Source organism: Ictalurus furcatus, chromosome 23 (genome assembly GCF_023375685.1).
Source record: "Ictalurus furcatus strain D&B chromosome 23, Billie_1.0, whole genome shotgun sequence".
Classification (NCBI taxonomy): Eukaryota; Metazoa; Chordata; class Actinopteri; order Siluriformes; family Ictaluridae; genus Ictalurus; species Ictalurus furcatus.
Genome location: NC_071277.1, coordinates 20,004,284 through 20,024,823, shown reverse-complemented (window position 1 = coordinate 20,024,823; position 20,540 = coordinate 20,004,284). Strand labels below are relative to the sequence as shown.

Genomic DNA, 20,540 nt, shown 5'->3' with positions numbered 1-20,540 from the left:
GATATAAAACTGGACTAAAGAGACTGTACTGTAGCTGGAATAAAGGCCTCATGTGAGCAGTTCACAGTAAGGTCAGAGGTCAGTGTCTGAGTGGGCGGAGTTAGTAAACACAGCGTTCTGCCGGAGGCGGCACACACTAACAGCTCTATCATGTGGGTATTTAGTTCAGGCAGGACAAAAGGCTGTTGTTAGCGCTGCAGTGCGGATTTGGCCTTCAGTCTCAGCCGCACAGGATTGTGGGAAATCTCATTACATGAACCAGAGATACAGACACCGCTACATCACATCTTTTCTGATCAACTGATTCAAATACAAAAAATCCACGCTTCTTCTCTGGAGGTGTGAACTGCACGCAGGTGATATGTATCATTTGTATAAAAGTTAAAGGAGCGGCGTGCCGCTGTACCTTCAGATAATAAACGAGCAGCTCGTTGAGGGCGGGGTCAGCGTTCAGGTTGACCAGGAAACACTTATCCTCTCCAACCTTAATCCCTGAGGACTCCAGAGAGATTCCCATACTCTCCAGCTGCTTCTGTCTCTCCTGAAGAAGAGAGTTAATAAAACATCCAGATCTTGTGATCTGTGTGTGTGTGTGTGTGTGTGTGTGTGTACATGTGTGTGTGTGTGTGTATATAGAGTACCTGTGCAATCTCCTCGGTCTTCCTGAGTTTCTCCTCCCAGGTGACGGTCATCTCTTGGATGAGCTTCTCCGACTCCTGCAGCTTCTCCTGCAGCTCGGGGGCTTTCAGAGACTGACACACACACACACACACACACACACACACACACACGCGCACCCACTCAAAAATTTAGAAAATGTAGAAGATGCTATACCGCTCAGTGAAAGAAAAAAAAACTAGCTATGGTAACCGTTGTCGTGGTAGCGTCAGGGAATGGAAAGAAGGAAGGAAGGAAGGAAGGAAGGGTGGAGGTGGAGAAATGTGACACAGAAGAAGAAGAAGTGTGTGTGTGTGTATGTGTGTGTGTGTTGTGCTCTGACCTCAGCCTGAGTGAGCTGCACCCTCAGCTTCTCCACTTCCTCTCTCAGTTCCCGGATGATGCGAGCGTTGGGGTCCTCGTTGACCACGGCGTGGTTGACGATCCTCTTGGCGCGGTCTGCGTAGCGCAGCGTGGACAGCGTCTCCTCGTAATTATCCGCCGCCGGACTCACCGTGGCGATCATGGCCGTCTTACTGTTCCCGCCCAGATTATCCTGAAACACGACATCACCGTCACTCACATCACGCCACGTGCATGATAGTATACAGGCCTGTGAAATACTGCACTTTCACCAGCTTCACTAACAATCTGACAACAAAACAGTGAAGTTCATGATCTTTCCACGGTACTGAAAAAACATCTTATTTAATAGGGAAACGGATTTTTATTTTAATGATTTAATAACTCTGTCTAAAATTTTACCATCAACTCCTGCAAAGTATATACCGCACCTAAATTCATCACAATATCAATACTGTATCTTCATACTGAGAGAGAGAGAGAAAGGTGAGGTGTGTAAATCAGTGTAAAGGTGAGGTGTAAATCAGTGTAAAGGTTAGGTGTAAATCAGTGTAAAGGTGAGGTGTAAATCAGTGTAAAGGTGATGTGTAATTCAGTGTAAAGGTGAGGTGTGTAAATCAGTGTAAAGGTGAGGTGTAAATCAGTGTAAAGGTGAGGTGTAAATCAGTGTAAAGGTGAGGTGTGTAAATCAGTGTAAAGGTGAGGTGTAAATCAGTGTAAAGGTGAGGTGTAAATCAGTGTAAAGGTGAGGTGTGTAAATCAGTGTAAAGGTGAGGTGTACATCAGTGTAAAGGTGAGGTGTAAATCAGTGTAAAGGTGAGGTGTGTAAATCAGTGTAAAGGTGAGGTGTAAATCAGTGTAAAGGTGAGGTGTAAATCAGTGTAAAGGTGAGGTGTGTAAATCAGTGTAAAGGTGAGGTGTAAATCAGTGTAAAGGTGAGGTGTGTAAATCAGTGTAAAGGTGAGGTGTAAATCAGTGTAAAGGTGAGGTGTGTAAATCAGTGTAAAGGTGAGGTGTAAATCAGTGTAAAGGTGAGGTGTGTAAATCAGTGTAAAGGTGAGGTGTGTAAATCAGTGTAAAGGTGAGGTGTAAATCAGTGTAAAGGTGAGGTGTGTAAATCAGTGTAAAGGTGAGGTGTAAATCAGTGTAAAGGTGAGGTGTGTAAATCAGTGTAAAGGTGAGGTGTAAATCAGTGTAAAGGTGAGGTGTAAATCAGTGTAAAGGTGAGGTGTACATCAGTGTAAAGGTGAGGTGTAAATCAGTGTAAAGGTGAGGTGTAAATCAGTCTAAAGGTGAGGTGTAAATCAGTGTAAAGGTGAGGTGTAAATAAGTGTAAAGGTGAGGTGTAAATCAGTTTAAAGGTGAGGTGTAAATAAGTGTAAAGGTGAGGTGTAAATCAGTGTAAAGGTGAGGTGTAAATAAGTGTAAAGGTGAGGTGTAAATCAGTTTAAAGGTGAGGTGTAAATAAGTGTAAAGGTGAGGTGTAAATCAGTGTAAAGGTGAGGTGTACATCAGTCTAAAGGTGAGGTGTAAATCAGTGTAAAGGTGAGGTGTAAATCAGTGTAAAGGTGAGGTGTAAATCAGTTTAAAGGTGAGGTGTAAATAAGTGTAAAGGTGAGGTGTAAATCAGTGTAAAGGTGAGGTGTGTAAATCAGTGTAAAGGTGAGGTGTAAATCAGTGTAAAGGTGAGGTGTAAATCAGTGTAAAGGTGAGGTGTGTAAATCAGTGTAAAGGTGAGGTGTAAATCAGTGTAAAGGTGAGGTGTAAATCAGTGTAAAGGTGAGGTGTACATCAGTCTAAAGGTGAGGTGTAAATCAGTGTAAAGGTGAGGTGTAAATCAGTGTAAAGGTGAGGTGTAAATAAGTGTAAAGGTGAGGTGTAAATCAGTGTAAAGGTGAGGTGTGTAAATCAGTGTAAAGGTGAGGTGTACATCAGTGTAAAGGTGAGGTGTAAATCAGTGTAAAGGTGAGGTGTAAATCAGTGTAAAGGTGAGGTGTACATCAGTCTAAAGGTGAGGTGTAAATCAGTGTAAAGGTGAGGTGTAAATCAGTGTAAAGGTGAGGTGTAAATCAGTGTAAAGGTGAGGTGTAAATCAGTGTAAAGGTGAGGTGTGTAAATCAGTGTAAAGGTGAGGTGTACATCAGTGTAAAGGTGAAGTGTAAATAAGTGTAAAGGTGAGGTGTGTAAATCAGTGTAAAGGTGAGGTGTAAATCAGTGTAAAAGTGAGGTGTGTAAATCAGTGTAAAGGTGAGGTGTAAATCAGTGTAAAGGTGAGCTGTAAATCAGTGTAAAAGTGAGGTGTGTAAATCAGTGTAAAGGTAAGGTGTAAATCAGTGTAAAGGTGAGGTGTAAATCAGTGTAAAGGTGAGGTGTAAATCAGTGTAAAGGTGAGGTGTACATCAGTGTAAAGGTGAGGTGTACATCAGTGTAAAGTTGAGGTGTAAATCAGTGTAAAGGTGAGGTGTACATCAGTGTAAAGGTGAGGTGTAAATCAGAGCTGACCTTCAGCAGCCAGGTGAGCACTGAGTCTCTGTATGGGACAAACTTGTTCTTGGCTTTTCCTGCTGACTGATCCGCCAGAGCCGATATCACACAACCCAGAGTGGTCAGAGATCTACACACACACACACACACACACACACACACACACACACACAGCAAAACTGACTAACGGTTAACTAAACACCAGTCGAGTCTTATACAAGTAATACAATGTGTTGTGGTGTGTGTGTGTGTGACACACCTGTTGATGTTGCTGCCCTCCTTTAGCCTCTCGCCCGCTGCTCCGGTTTTAGACACACGCTCGCTGCCTGCCAGATCCACCAGACTCACCTTACTCACCTTCTCACCCGAGTTCTACACACACACACACACAATTAACAGACATTAGAATAGTGTCATAATACTAAGAGTGTGTGTTGTCTTACACGTGCATGTGTGTATGTGTGTGTGTGTGCGTGTGTCTAACCCCAGACTGCAGGTCGTATAGAGTCTGTGTGATGATGATGCTGAAGACGGCGTGAGATCGGCTGCTCTCCTCGTTCATGTTCGTAGCAGCGACGGTACGAGACTTATTACCCTCTGACATCACACAATCAATATCCTGCACGGGAGAGAGAGAGAGAGAGAGAGAGAGAGAGAGAGAGAGAGATTGGAAGGAAGGAAAGAAAGAAAGAGATGTTTAAATCCCTGATGTGAGGTGAAAGAGAGAGAGAGAGAAGGAGCAATAGAACGAGAGAGACAGACAGATAGAGAGACATATAGATAGACAGATAGAGAGACAGACAGACAGACAGATAGAGAGACAGACAGATAGTGTAGCGTGACAGAGAGAGAGACAGATAGAGACAGACAGATAGAGAGAGACAGGTGTTGGTGATGGTGTCGTCACCTGGAAACTCGTTACAGCCAGCTGAGACAAACCGTCTACATACGGACCCAGAACCTTGTGTTCCCTCACCTTCAGAGACTTACGATTCCTGCACACACACACACGCACACACACACACAGGGCTTGGAGAAAAGTTTGTACACCCTCTTGTCATTAAGGAAAATTTGCTGTGTTTGTGTAAATATTATATTCGTTTTCTGATCATAAGATACACGCGACACGTGACTTTAGTGGCCGGGTGACACGTGACTTTAGAGGCCGGGTGACACGTGACTTTAGCGGCCGGGTGACACGTGACTTTAGCGGCCGGGTGACACGTGACTTTAGCGGCTGAAACAATACTGCGTGTGTTAAATATACTCATTATATCATCAGCACATGCCTAGTTACTACAAACAGAAAACAACATTCAGCAGCAAAGGCTAAAAAAATCCAGCTCTCGCTCTGTGCTGCATTCCTCATCTGCTCAGAGCCTGGGGAACAAACTGCACACACACACACACACACACATCACAGCCCAGTGTGAGGAGTGCTGAGCTCAAAGCTCCCAGTATAAAGATAAACTTTACAGCTTCACTAGAGGGCGCCGGAGATCTGAGTCTGGATATCCCACTTCACCACCAGACTGGACCTGATTTAACCATACATTATACAGCTCTACTGAACAGGATGTTAAATCCATATCTAGCAATGTCTTAGTCAGGATAAGTCAGTTTTATTTTTCTAAGTGCTAATACGCCGTTATATATATATATATATATATATATATATATATATATATATATATATATATATGTATGTATATATATACCATATTCAATATTATCTGAATTAAATTATCAACACTATCCATGTGTTTTGTTTAGTTAAAGCTCTAAGCTAAGAAGCTAGAAAGGGAAGCGCAGCAATCATCACAACTAACACAATATCATGATAATATAATAATAAATTACTAATAAAACTTCAGCACATTTATATTATAATTTATATTATAATAGGAAAATTTAACTATCACATGCCACGCCTTCTTTATTAGGTCTGAGAGACACAGAGGCCACGCCTTCTTTATTAGGTCTGAGAGACAAAGAGTCCACGCCTTCTTTATTAGGTCTGAGAGACACAGAGGCCACGCCTTCTTTATTAGGTCTGAGAGACACAGAGGCCACGCCTTCTTTATTAGGTCTGAGAGACAAAGAGTCCACGCCTTCTTTATTAGGTCTGAGAGACAAAGAGGCCACGCCTTCTTTATTAGGTCTGAGAGACAAAGAGTCCACGCCTTCTTTATTAGGTCTGAGAGACACAGAGGCCACGCCTTCTTTATTAGGTCTGAGAGACACAGAGGCCACGCCTCCTATATTAGTAATGACAGGTCCACAGAGACCACGCCTCCTTTATTGGAACTAAGACACACAGAGGCCACACCTCTTTTATTAGAACTGAAAGACAAAAAGACCACACCTAATTTTTTTGAGAAACAACGGATAAAACACACGCCGCCTTAATCAGGACTCAAAGAGCGAGAGGACACACCTCCTTCACTGGGTCTGAAATAGAGGCCACGCCTCCTTCACTATGATCGGACTTTGGGGTGTAATTCGTGTGTGTGTGTGTGTATGTGTGTGTGTGTGTGTGATGGATCTGTCTCTCACCCTTTGGGGTCCAGCAGGTCTCTGACCTTCTCGTTGTAGATCTCCATGTAGGAAACTTCTACTTTAAAGGTGTGTGAGTCGTTCTGCTCACGGCCCACTCTCTCGAACAGCGAGCAGCAGAGACGCGGGATTAAACCGGGCTGATCAACACTCCCCATCATGGAGTACGACTTCCCAGAGCCTGGGGGAACACACAAACACACACACGTGCACACACACACACACACACACACACACACACACACACACACACACACACAGACACAGACAAGGAGAGTGTGTTGTTCTATGAAAGAGAGGAAATGGGACAGCCAAGGACCAGTCTCGTGTGTGTGTGTGTGTGTGCGTGTGTGTTATAGGCCTGAGCGATTCAGCAGAACGATGAGAAACACAGCAGCTTCCTGTTCCTCTACCTGCTGCTCCAACGAGACAAACAGCTGTCTCACCCTCCTGTAGTGCACACTACGTATCAAACAACTGTCTCACCCTCCTGTAGTGCACACTACGTATCAAACAACTGTCTCACCCTCCTGTAGTGCACACTACGTATCAAACAACTGTCTCACCCTCCTGTAGTGCACACTATGTATCAAACAACTGTCTCACCCTCCTTTCTGTCTGACAGAATGCTACAGTGTGAGAGGGTGAGACAGCTGTTTGCTAAGTAGTGTGCATGTAGAGAGAGACAGACACATAGACACAGGCACACAGATTTAGAGTGAGAGACAGACACACAAATAGACAGAGCGAGACAGACAGAAACACAGACAGGGAGAGAGAGACAGTCACAGACAGAGAGACAGGCACACAGAGAAAGAGACAAACAGACAGACAGACAGACAGATAGATAACACACCTGTTTGTCCGTAGGCAAATATGCAGGCGTTGTATCCCTGAAAGGCGTTCTCCAGGATCCCCTCACCCAAACACCTGAAGACCACCTCCTGACCTACACACACACACACACACACACACACAGAAGAGAGATAGCGTAACTGTAATGCTGCATAACCTCAGTGCAGGTGACCGTGTGAGCGGAGACCCACCAGAGCCACCACGGTGGAATGTTCTCCTGTCACTGATTAAGTGATTAGCGCGCTAGTTTGGTGTACACAGCTGTAACGGGGAATCCATTAGCGCCGCAACCGTTTCTGCGCAAACACACAATAACTGAGGTTTGTCCAAAGCACTAATTTAGAGCTTAGATCAGAACCACGTTTAAACCCCATACTCCAGATAATTATGAGACGGGAGAGACTTCACCTCCCACACTGCTGAGAAAGTGCCTTGTGTGTGTGTGTGTGTGTGTGTGTGTGTGTGTGTGTGTGACTCACCTGCATATTTGGGGATGTTGCACTCGTCCATGGACCAGAAACAGTGGTCGAAGGCGAACACCTGCAGAAACAGAAAGGGAGTTTTACGGGCGTGCTCGGACACGTGTGGCGTAGCGTTCCGCTTACAATGACCTAACACTGAGCTAACACACCTGAGGGACTCGCACACAAAGAGAGGATTAGTGTATAGAGTGATCACAGTCGCACTGTGAACTCCGTGTGCACTATATATCTCACCACTCCTTAATAAGTATGCGCATATTTAATGTCCAACATTGCTAACATTGCTAAATCTTAGCAAGCTAGGCGAGGTTAAAATTCGGTGTGATGCTACTTAATCGTTAGGTGAACAAACTGTTCAAAGCCACGCCCACTTGTTTCCTATTGGCTCATGGGATCATGGCTCTTTGTCCTGCGTCCTTTCCCCTTCAGTGACTCGGCTTTTGGTGTTTGGTCCAAACGCCGTTTGAGATGGGTTTTTTTTTTTCTTTTCTCTTCTCGTATCGCCATAGTGACGGCTCAAAAATCATAAATGCGACAGTCTCTCTTTTTTTTTTTTTACAAATCATTAAATTCCCTGAGCTTTCATCACAATTTACAAAAAAAAAAACCCAGGAACGCGTTGTCCAAAATATCTATATGTTAAAAACACAACCGCTATTGTCACTGACATGGTTTCAGACACGCACCTGCATCAACCAATAGAAAACGCCCGGGGGCGGGGCTCAACTTATTCACGCTGATGTTTATCCAGATTTTTCAAACCGAAGCGCTACAAATTAACCAGACGTTCACTTCACAGCGCACCTGGACTGCAGCACACTTCAGCGCGAGGACGCCATTTTGAGGCTAACCCGAGAACGGCGGGCGCTACAGCTAGCGAGGATCAAATGCTAAAACAACAAGCTAAAGTGCAGCACTGCTGTATGCTACAGGCTATAGAAACTGCGCTGTCCAAAAATATCGTCGAGTGCAGTGTTAGAAATGATATTTAAAACTTTTCCTCGTAGCTGAGGCGAACAACGTTATTAAATCCCCACGAAATGGCTTCTTCTTTTTAAACAGGAAGTCAGAAGTGGCATAGCGTTTAAGCGCCTGACTGACTTACGCAGCAGCCGATAGCGTTTGAGATAGGCTTATCCACGCCCCCGTCCGATCTAAACAAACCTGACCGCAGCTTATTGAGTTAGCTAGTTACCTTTTTAAAAATAATTTTAGTCATATTGGTTTCCATAACACTGAAGGACAGATACGAGCAGCTCTGAAAAAAAGTCTGGATTTTCTAAAGGGAACTTTTTGAATTTTAAAACTTGAGGTCATAGCTTCATTTGCCTCGGAGCGACCTGCGGCAGCGTGTTTATAAGAAACAAACAAACGTTGTGCACATTTTCTGTTTGGTGAACTGCTCCTTTAAGCAGGTCTGAGGTAAAGTACACCGTGTCTGATGAAGCCTTTGAGACGGCACCGTTAATGAACGGCATAAATCTGCTAAAGGCCAGATAAAATTCCCGCTTTAGTGACATCAGTTCCCACGGTAACGTGCTGTGTAGAGTCACCCATCCCCCGAGTCACCCATCCCCCGAGCCGATCGGACTGTTTAAAGACCGCACTCAGATTTTTACCTCAGAATGCTAAAGCGGCTAATCCTGAATGAAAGCTGTTCGCATTGTTATTATGCTAACTTACCGGTACTAGCGTAGCATTTTGGGTGGATTTTTTAATCCGGTTTGTTTATTAGGATTTATTAACAAGATTATTATCCATAAAAATGTTTTTATTTTTTTTAAAAACACGACCTATACGGTGAATTCCATCTTTAATATCTTTAAATAGCTTTCTTTTCCCTTTTTCAAATTGCACCTTTCATCAATCATTTACCTGCCCCCCCCCCCCCCCGTTTATATTATGGATGGACAGACAGACAGACAGACAGATAAATGGATGAATAGAAGGATGGACAGATGAAAAAATATAAAGAAATAAATATTAATGAAATAATTCATTTTAAGTGTCTCGTACTCCAGAGAATATGGTACTCCTGACATTTTGTGCCTCGTCTCTTAAATGAGGAGGCACCAGTATACGTGTGTGTGTGTGTGTGTGTGTGTGTGTGTGTGTGTGTGTGTTAGGGGCGCATTCCAACAATGCAGCTTTGAACACACACACTGGTCCACTGTCTCTGCTCATCCTCTCACACATTGTGGCCTTTGTGGGCGTTTCACAAGATCTCCAAGCTCCAACACACACACACACACACACACACACACACACACACACACCCTGCCCTGTCTCCGCGACAGGAAGTGACAGGAAGAGAAACCCTGTTTCCAAAAATACATTTTCTTTTGGCGGGGCGATGCGACGCCCAGCATTCAGAGCAGCTGCTTTAGTCAACACCAATAAATCCTGAGATTATTATTATTGTTATTCTCACTGAAACACAACACGACAGTCACGACGAAACGTATCAACGTGCTAAACCTCATAGCGAGGGTCCAGTCATTTGCGTGTCGTGTTTACGTATTTGAATGGAACTTTAGGAAATCGGTGGACGGCTTCACAAAGGGAAAGACCGAGAAAGACACATGGCGGCGTGACACACTCGGAGGAAAACGCTATCCGCCCTCTTCCGCATACATGAGCTCACAGACGCCTACGATTCGCTAGTGATTGACAGGACATATCGAGTATGCCCCTCCTACCCACAGAATTAGGATTCCCAGCTACGGAGGAGCTCTGGTGACGCCCACCAGTTAGCAAAGCGCTAGTTTTAGGAACGTGCGCGATGCCTAGCCTTCTAATCGTTTAGGACAGTTTGTATTTCTCAAATCGACAACGTGTCAGAATGTTGAAACGTTCTTCTTACCTTGGGCTGCTTCCTGCAGGTGCGGAGGTCACCGAGGTCATCGTTCAGTCAGGAGAGACAAGGAAAGAAAAACAGAAGGAGTTAATCAGATTCGTTCTTCATTCATGGAGGCGTTCCTTCACACCGAGTCACCGCCCCAAGGCCGCGGAATCTCCGGCGCTTTCTTACGACTCGTCCGACCGAGACGTTTACGTCACGTCACGTCACAGGTGTTCAGAGACCGAGACGAGCTCGTACACCTCGCCGAAACACCGCGGTAACCCATTTAACCACGTTCACGCCGTTATCTTTTCTTCTTTGATTAATTTGTTGGGTTGGTTTCATTATTTGTTTTATTTATTACTTCACTGTTTTTATTTACAAAAAAATATCTGTCTGTCTGTCTCTCTATCTGTCTGTCTGTGTGTCTGTCTGTGTCTCTCTTTATCTGTCTCTCCCTGACTGTCTGCCGCTCTGTCTCTCTCTGTCTGTCTCTCGCTCTCTGTCTGTCTGTGTCTCTCTTTGTCTGTCTCTCTCTGACTGTCTGTCTCTCTCTGACTGTCTCTCTATCTCTCTTTGTCTGCCCGTCTCTCTCTGTCTTTCTCTGTCTGTCTCGCTCTGTCTGTGTCTCTTTGTCTGTCTCTCTGTCTGTCTGTCTGTCTCTCTCTGTAGGTACACCTGCCCCTCAATCACTAAAAACTAAAATCCACGGCTGTAGCTTTAACTTTCTCAGAAGTGACTCACACACACACACTCACACACACACACACACACACACTCACACACACACACACACACACTCACACACACACACACACACACACACACTCACACACACCCTCCACATTGCTCGCTAAACGGTCATCAGTGCCTTCACTGGAGATGGAAATTCCTCATCACTGCACATAAAACAAAACGAAACCCAACACAACCAGAGGAAGCCGGGAAACGCTGCGTTTACATTTCTCTGTTTACTGACGTGATCGAGTTTCCCTGCTCGGTGTTTTAATTACACTCAGTGAGGACGGGAACAACGCGACAACCTTCACAACATCACAGGATGTGCTCACGGCGTCGCGTTCTCAGAGCACGACACGAAACGCAGTACATCGGTGTGATGACGTCGAGGAGCGAGGAACCGGCCCGGTATCACGCTCAGGAGACACGCTACTAAAAGCAGAAATGTCACAGCCGCGCGTGTGTGTGTTTACGACATCCCTTCCATTTCCAACACACACTCTTCACACACTCGGTCCGAAACAGCAAGCATAAAGAAAGCGCCATCAGCAAACCTGGACCAAACAGGAAGTGACCTTCCCTTTCCAGAGTGTAACTAACACTTCTACGTGACCAAACATCGTGTGTGTGTGTGTTGGGGGGGGGGGTCTTCAGTGTAACACAAAAGCTACACAGCAAAAATATAAACAACGTTAAAGGTGCGGTCAGTGATCGTGCCCGAGCTAGCTATTCTCAAACTTCCAGTCCACACAAGCCAAGCCCCTCCCTTCAGCGTTCCCTCCAAAGCCACGGGGATGGTTTAAATCCTGCAGCGCCGGTTTTACCGTGACAGGACGCGTGGTTCATCATCAGCGTCAGCATCATCTTTCACGCGGGAAAATCGAGTCGGGATGAGAGCGTCGACCACAACATTACTAATGTGAGACTGGGGGAAAGGGGGCGGAGTTTCCAGTTCAAAACGCCCACACGACTGTCAATCGTTCCGGATTTCAATGCCGATTAGCTCACCTGCAGGTCGACGAAACTTTCCGAGACTTTAGACGTTGTTAATTCTGATTATATTGATGATTGGACACATCAGACGGGTCGAGTCACCGAACGAGCAGAAGCACTGCGCCGAAATCGCAGACGTACGTAGACGTAGACGGGAAAAGATCGGATAAAAGAACGGATGACCCTGAAATACGAGTTACGAGCAGGACGACCTGGTCACGGCTCTGGTTCTAATAAACAGGGTGCGTTTTGGACAAACACACACTCACAAATACACACACACACACACACACACACACACACACACACACACACACATACTCCCTCCCTCTCTCTCTCTTTGAGGTCAAGATTTGCATCTGTGTTCTGCTCAAACACAACCCAACCCCCAGAAGAAGGACGCCGGGGAATTCGAGGGAAATGCACGGGTTTATCAGAGCAACACAAATCTTTCCGGCTGAGCGACAGACGAACACGTTTACAGAAAAAAAAACAAACAAAAAAACAAACAACACGAACAGAGAAAAAATTAGCGTCCGCGCACAAGCCGAGGAGAGAAAATCTGTACGAGCAGAATGTGCGCGGTTTTGTGTTGTCGTTGTTGTTGTTGTCGTTGTTGTTCAGAGAGACAGAGATAATGAGAGAGCATTCCCGAGGCCGGGCGTATCGTCGTGTCTTTCTCCTTCTCTTTCTTTCACACAGACACGCAGGAACAGATGGCTTTATAAACAACAACATCCATTTTTACCCTGTGTGTTTCTTATATCAATCCCATACAGAACTCCGTAATGAGAATCAGGTGTCATGGCGCTTCTCCAGGTGCAGCGTGTTGAACTGAACTGTGGTGTGTTTGACCCCTCTGAGTTTTGGGGGGGGTTGGGGGTTAGTGTATTGGGCAGGTCGAACCCAAATGACCTTTGGGTGAGGGTTACAGTGATACGGGAGGGCAGTAATGTAAATCTGATTGGCTACAGTGATATCGGGGGTGGGGTTCTGATTGGCTACAGTGATATCGGGGGTGGGGTTCTGATTGGTTACAGTGATATTGGGGTTCTGATTGGCTACAGTGATATTGGGGGTGGGGTTCTGATTGGTTACAGTGATATTGGGGTTCTGATTGGCTACAGTGATATTGGGGGTGGGGTTCTGATTGGTTACAGTGATATTGGGGTTCTGATTGGTTACAGTAATATTGAGGTTCTGATTGGTTACAGTAATATTGGGTTCTGATTGGTTACAGTGATATTGGGGTTCTGATTGGTTACAGTGATATTGGGGTTCTGATTGGTTACAGTGATATTGGGGTTCTGACTGGTTACAGTGATATTCGGGTTCTGATTGGTTACAGTGATATTGGGGTTCTGATTGGTTACAGTAATATTGGGGTTCTGATTGGTTACAGTGATATTGGGGTTCTGACTGGTTACAGTGATATTCGGGTTCTGACTGGTTACAGTAATATTGGGGTTCTGATTGGTTACAGTAATATTGGGGTTCTGATTGGTTACAGTGATATTGGGGGTGGGGTTCTGATTGGTTACAGTGATATTGGGGTTCTGATTGGTTACAGTGATATTGGGGTTCTGATTGGTTACAGTAATATTGGGGTTCTGATTGGTTACAGTGATATTGGGGTTCTGATTGGTTACAGTGATATTGGGGTTCTGACTGGTTACAGTAATATTGAGGTTCTGATTGGTTACATTAATATTGGGGTTCTGATTGGTTACAGTGATATTGGGGTTCTGATTGGTTACAGTGATATTCGGGTTCTGATTGGTTACAGTGATATTGGGGCTCTGATTGGTTACAGTGATATTGGGGGTGGGAACAAAGCCAAGACACCAGCACAGCTAAACGCTGAATTGTTAACCAAATCCTTGAGTGTTCTGAGGAGCAGAAAGGAGGTTTTATTTAGGGGTCGTGGAGGTTACGTAGACTCGTCGCGAGATCAAACCCCACCCTCCGCCCACGTCTCCAGGAATCTGATTACGGCGATGAGATGGCGCGCTCTTAAAGCCGTGTGAAATCCCTCTGAGCCTCTGACAGTCGGTAACGGGACGAGGAGAAAATTACACGCCTCGCCGGTGCAGAGCCGTATCGGATGAAAGCGAGCTTTCGCTAATCACCTCGCCCTCTCAGCACTGGAGTGAGGCATGATGGGATACAGGGGGGCAGGGGGGAGGGGGACACCTGTCAGCCTGCTCTGATCATTATTAGACTGGAAAACCCCTTCGCATAGTCTTCATATCTAACACGGGCACGTCACCACCGGCCAAATACCCTCCCGTCTGTCTGTCTGTCTGTCTGTCTGCCTGCCTGCCTGCCTCAGGTGCTTGTCTCTGTCTCTCACACACACACACACACACACACACTCATATTTCAAATCTGACTCACCGTGTCACCTTGTGGAAAGTTTAGAAACCGGAGCGTGAGCGTCACACAGCTGCACACACTCATAGAGACGGGACTGCCGCGCCTCCTTCACGCCCTCGAGGCACGTTCCCTCCTCACTTAACACCGTCTGTTTACTCTAACGTTACCGTGAGAAAGACGGAGGCACACGGAGCCGAGGATCACGCAACAAATCAGCAAAACAAAAGACGCTACGGTGTACACGGTGTACAGTACGCTCCAGGCGACTCGCCAAGCGTCTGCTGTTAAACGGCATGGAGGGCAAAAATACTTCCCAAATATCCACCATTTCCTTTTCTCCTTTTCTTAAAGCCTTTCCAAGGAAGACTCACACACACACACGCTTGGACATTACATTAGACATTAGCAATTGGGCGACAGGACAAAAAAATAGGCTTTATAAAATTATAAACGTCAAGACGTCAGATCTATGATTAAAGCAGTTAGACAAATTAATTTATTATAAAACTTATAAAACTTTCCGTTCCTCTTACCATCAACTGACAACTTTTACCGACAATATCACCAAGATATTTAATAACGTCCACGATAAAAATACCGCACACATCCAATATCACGATATACACAAACGTGTTCAGATGCTGCCTTAACTCTCTATCATCAAAAGTATAAACAACGCCGTCTTCTCACGTTTCATTTTTGTCGAGTGGCCACGTCAGCTGTAAACACACACACACACACACACACACACACACACACACATACACACATAGGAACGGGTGTCCTGAGAACTCGAAAGGAATAACACACACACACACAACATCTGTCTGATCTCTCACGGAGATTAGACAAGCCCCGAGAGTGAAATTACTACAGCGGGACTAAAAGCACGTACGTGACACCAAAGCGTCCTTTCTGCAACATCTGAACTGAGATATTCTCAATTGTCCGCAAAAAAAGTCTGCGTTTGGGTGATGTGCAGTGCTGAATATGGCGATGTGTACCGTACACCTGATCATTCAGACATCGCTGTGATTTAAAGCGCACCTACTGTGGATTTGAAACGTGCCTAATTTAGTTTCACAGGTCTCACACGATAGATTTACACGCATCCGAGGTCAAAAAACACTTTAACGTGCTCGTCATTTAAACCGCGGCGTTACCTTTTTTCTCCGCAGTGTCACAAACGACTCGTTAAACGGTCCGTCCTAAAGGATTCGTTCTAAACTCCTCCTTTCGGAGAGCATACTCTGCTCTGATTGGTCAGTCTGTTGTGATTGGTCTACAGCTGTTTCAGAAAGGAAACGCCCACTACCGTAACGAGTTTCAGACGAGAGGCGGGGGCTTTTTGTTACGGACCTACGTAGGTTAGTACGGGAAGTGAGTCTGGAATCACTAACGACTCGATTCAGCTGTTCAGAATCGGTTCCTTCTTTCAGGAGTCGCTAACTCTCTCATTTTTGAAACTTTTGTTTTTAAACGTTTTTACGTTCACAAACAGCTCTATAACACGCTACATGAACGGTAATATCTGAAAAACTATAATAGGTGCACTTTAAAGGCGAGAAACGGTGCAGTGGTGTTTAAAAAGTAAAGTCAATGGAAGCACTGATTCAGATGTTTACCGGCGCTGGGAAGCGAGTCGGACTCGAGTGTGTGGAAAGATAAAAGCTGCTCGAGCTGCTCCACCTCGGGTCACGGCTCTAAATGTGGGTTATTGTGTGTGTGTGTGTGTGTGTGTGTGTGTGTGTGTGTGAGAGTGCTTCACGCCTGACTGCCATCCAGTTAGCCATAATCTAGCGCTCATTTCCAGATGACGCTATTACACACCATCAGCTTTCTCTTTCCCAAAGGAGCGAGGGATCTTCAGAGGGTCAGTGTGTGTGTGTGTGTGTGTGTGTGTTGGTGTGAACATGCCAGTAGTTTAACAAGCGTGTAATTTCCCTTTGAGTGAATCATGAAGTACAGAGGCGGGATTTCCTGCAGTGATTGAAGTCTTTCTCGTCGTATCAGACAGTGTGGTGTGAAACAGCGTGATGAGGGGATGGGTTCCTCCATCAGTAAGCAGTAACACGGCGCGCGCGGTGCGATTACAGGAAACTAATCCTCGACGGGGTGGCGTGATGATGCGGAGTGAGTCACTGTTCCCACCCTGAAGTGTATTCTCTCACTATAACAGCACAGCTTGAAGTGATTTAATCCTTTCGCAGCTACTGCTTCTCAACGAGAAGGTGTACGTTTTATCCGTTTATAGCTACGTTTAATCTTGCGGAACGTTCACGTAACCAGTCGTTCCTTCGCCTGTCGTGAAGATGCCGGAAAACTTTACAGCGTTACCTCCGACACTGGAGACTCCTTCCATAATTGTTAACACGACATCTCCTTACAGATCAACGATTACGCACGGGTCGTTTTTTTTTATTATTATTTTTTTGCTCCGATTGCCTACCTGTCCACATCCGCGCCTGACGATTAGCCTCGGAATGTGTGACAGCGAGGGTGATGAGTCGCGCTGAGGTTTACACCAAACTCAACATGCACCGAAGAGTGCTCTTTTGGAGTTTAATAAGGAACTAGAATGCAGGTTTATTACCTGCGGCACAGCCGGTCATGCTCCGCCCACATTTATACCAGTTAATAACACAGTCAGTAGAGAATCTAAATCACCATGACAACCGACCGTGACTCCTCGACCGACACCGAGAAAAACCCCCACGCCTCAATCTGATCCGAGATGGACGATAAAAACAGGGTGTAAGTTTGGGCCTATTTCAGGTTTTTCAGTGTGGTGCAGTTCCTCCCTATGACACACACACACACACACACACACACACACACACGCACACACGCACAGCCAAAACCAGGCACGCAGCCCAGCTCAAATTTAGCACACTGCTAATAATTCAGACTCGGACAGAAGCAAAAATGCAGCATGATGTGCATCGGCACCGCGTAATTACACTCATACTGTACTGTAAATAATTACTGCAGTGTTTACCTGAAATTCCCTCCGTTTTTTAACTCAAAACCATTACGATCTTTAATGCTTTACTACGCGTACAATTTAGCTACAAGACGCAAAAAAGGTCACAAGTTCACACCACGTTCCCGAGTCACGTGATTACCTTCATCACCTGACCGAACCCGAGATCCGTCAGGACACGCGAGCGATCTGAGACGGCGACGTGACGCTGTTCCTTCTATAACGTTTCCAATTGTATTTATTTTTAATAAATGAATCCCATCTGTTATTTCCGTTTCTGTGATGCACCTGGTCGCTTCACGCGTTTTCTCTGATCGGACAGCGCATTCGGACGGGACTAAAAATCCCAGATGCTTTTCCTTTCTCCACGTGAACCTGATCCCGTCCGAATAAGGCTTGAGCCTCGTATTTTTATTTTAAACATAATTTCAAAATTTTTAAACTAAATTTCTGTTCTTTTAAAAAAAAAATCAGAATCATGTTACATATAAAATCTGAATTATTTACACCGATAAAGTTTCATCGATAAGTCCCCCCGAAACGTGGCGCGTTATTCAACGCGTTTGCGTAATTTCCACCGAAACAGGAAGTCAGGGCGGGACATATCGAGCGGCTCCTCCTTCTTTTAAAATACCCGATAGCGTTTAGCTTTCCTCGCAGCCCGGCCTAACAGTCCATACCACGGAAAAATACCTGTCCCAAATACCTCCTTCGTCCAAGCGAATAAATCCAAGCCAAATTTCCTCCTTAACCCACGACTTCGGCAAGGTCGGGGGCGGGACACTTCCGATTCTACACGGCACGTGATTGGACGGAAAAACCTGACGAGACGCTGAAGTGCAGAACGATGTCATCGAAACCTGCCGATCCGTATCGGTGGTAGAGACAGACCGTACATTTCGAACGCACATCTATATATATATACATCTTTTAAACGTGAATTCTGTCGCCGTTCTGAAGCGCACGAGCGTATACAGAACCTTCGGGCCGACGTATTCGCGCCGAAAACCACGAAACGTCCATTCTGATTTCATTAGGGGAGTATTTCACGTCAGGGCGTATTGTACACACTTCAAAAGAGAGAAAACGTGACGGTCGTGCAATTTATTACTGTTAATGATGCACATTCGTTAAAAAATTATAATAATAATAATAATAATAATAATAATAAAGTCTTCACTGTACTGATGATCTTATTGAAAATAAAGTGTTCCTGTTAGGTTGCATCTATATATATATTTATATATATATTTATATAAACTTCCCAGGAGTGTGGGAGTGTGTTAGAACTTTAGGTGATGGGTAAAAAGTGATGATTTGACCCTGTGAAGCTGATTTTGTACCTGTTTTCTCCCTTGGTGTTGGAAGGTGGAGGGAGCAGGATGGTCTGGTTCTCCTCCATTTCCACCACACACTTGGTGCTCAGCTCAATCTCTGCAAGCACAATACACTCCAGCGTTAGGTGGGGGAGTAAAAAAAGTTCTCCAACTTTGCTCAGGAGGAGATATTTGACTTTACATTCCACTGAAAAGCTGTTGCAAAGGTTTACAAACGCCTTAAAGTGACACCAGAAAACACAAGAACTAACAAGTTACTGCACTGCTCTTCCCTGCGCCATGAGTCAATATGATGCAGCATTAAAGTCGCGCCGAGGAGCACATTCAAAGCATTTAATTCCATCTAGGAGGTGTAAAAAGGGTTGAAAATTCAGATTTGATCCCCGACTCACCCCTGCGGTTCATGGGCCGGACTCGGACAGCGACTTTTACCTTCGTATCCGACATTTTAATCCACTTTTCTGTCTGTGTGTCTCAGTGACCTATGGGAGAGCTAGCCGTAATGTAATGTGAATCTGAAGAATAACGCAAAGAAAAGTCTCCTCGGAGTCTCCAGGAGCACAAAAACAATGTCTGAAGACAACAAAAAGGTGTTAAAAACCCCCTTTAAAACCATCCCTGTCCTTCCCGAGGAACAACTCATCAAAACTCCAACATAATTGCCCAGCTTTTTCCTCAACCTAGCTATCCAGGGCTAGGAAGACCCCGCTGTCGGGCTGCGTCCTCAACGCCTCCCTGACGCCCTCTGGAGTGCCCCTAGATAGGGTGTGACACAAATACATTCCGCGCGCTACGTAGCACACTCAAGCGTCCGATACCGAGCCGTTTGGGATTCGGCCTCGGAATCCAGCCTGGGTCAGCATCCCGACCGCCATCTTCCGCTCGGAAGCAGTTCGTGAGTGGGAGAGGAATCTCTCCACTGGCTCCTGACTTGTAAACTATGTTATTAACTTGTTATTACACAAAAACGCGACATAAACTAGAAAGAAACAGCCTTCAAATAAGCGCAGACACACACGACGTCCTGACCAGAGGAGGAAAAAAATCAGTGGGAGAAAACTGGGGCTGTATTCCAAACGGCGGCGCACTGGACGCGAAGTGCACTGCGTAGCGTGTTTAAATCATTACTTCATGTCTTATAACAGTGCACTTATACAGGGAGGAGGGAGGGATTTGGAACTTGGCCAGGCTTTAGGGCGATTCAGCGGGAAGTTTAACTCTTAAGCAGATTTAGCTACTCAAAACAATACAATAATAATAATAATAACAACAACAACAACCAAATTAAATGAATAAATTAATAATAATAATAATTAGTACACACCATTAATGATAATAATATTAATCAATTCAGTATTTTTCTTCTTATTATTAAATAATAAAATAATTCTCTCACACTGGACACATGTAAACATTGTGAATGTTCAATAATTTCTGTGTTTATTGTGAAATTAAATTATTAATTCAAGTCTCCAGGTGTTAATAATATTTTAAGTGTTATTTTTTTATTGTTTCATGTTTTGTACCTCCTGGAAAAAAAACACCAAAACAAAACAATAGTAACCATCACAGAAATTCTAATGGTTTCCACTACAATAAATACCATAAATACCATTACAAAGCATCAGCTAACCATTAAAACCATTACTGTTAACTCTAGACATAACATGCCACCAATAGAAGGCGACAGTAGAGACGCACAGGGACCGTTAGAGTTTCCATTAAAACCAATACAATTCCCATTATAACCATTAAAACCACTGCAAATTATATGAGGGTTTCTGTTGTTTTGGGGGTTTTTCCAGCAGGGATATGTCTTGTGTTATTTTATTATTTCATGCAGCACACGTGGTATAAAGTGAGTTGTTTTAAAA

At 44.8% G+C, this 20,540-nt stretch overlaps 1 protein-coding gene across 3 annotated transcripts in view; it reads right to left on the bottom strand.

Moving 5' to 3' along the window:
* kif13a (kinesin family member 13A) overlaps positions 1-19,734 on the bottom strand; it is a 35,705-nt gene extending 15,971 nt beyond the window's left edge. For all 3 annotated transcript variants that reach the window (XM_053611223.1, XM_053611225.1, XM_053611224.1), the window contains exons 1-13: positions 19,059-19,734; positions 18,673-18,763; positions 10,261-10,273; positions 7,395-7,455; positions 6,917-7,009; positions 6,061-6,241; positions 4,412-4,499; positions 3,989-4,123; positions 3,764-3,876; positions 3,523-3,634; positions 1,001-1,213; positions 642-752; positions 407-541 (exon numbers count right to left, since the gene is read on the bottom strand). In XM_053611223.1, the coding sequence (XP_053467198.1) occupies positions 407-541; positions 642-752; positions 1,001-1,213; positions 3,523-3,634; positions 3,764-3,876; positions 3,989-4,123; positions 4,412-4,499; positions 6,061-6,241; positions 6,917-7,009; positions 7,395-7,455; positions 10,261-10,273; positions 18,673-18,763; positions 19,059-19,113 (1,401 nt within the window). In that variant the 5' untranslated portion in view covers positions 19,114-19,734. The remainder of the gene's footprint in view (positions 1-406; positions 542-641; positions 753-1,000; positions 1,214-3,522; positions 3,635-3,763; positions 3,877-3,988; positions 4,124-4,411; positions 4,500-6,060; positions 6,242-6,916; positions 7,010-7,394; positions 7,456-10,260; positions 10,274-18,672; positions 18,764-19,058) is intronic.
* Positions 19,735-20,540: the final 806 nt, after the last annotated feature.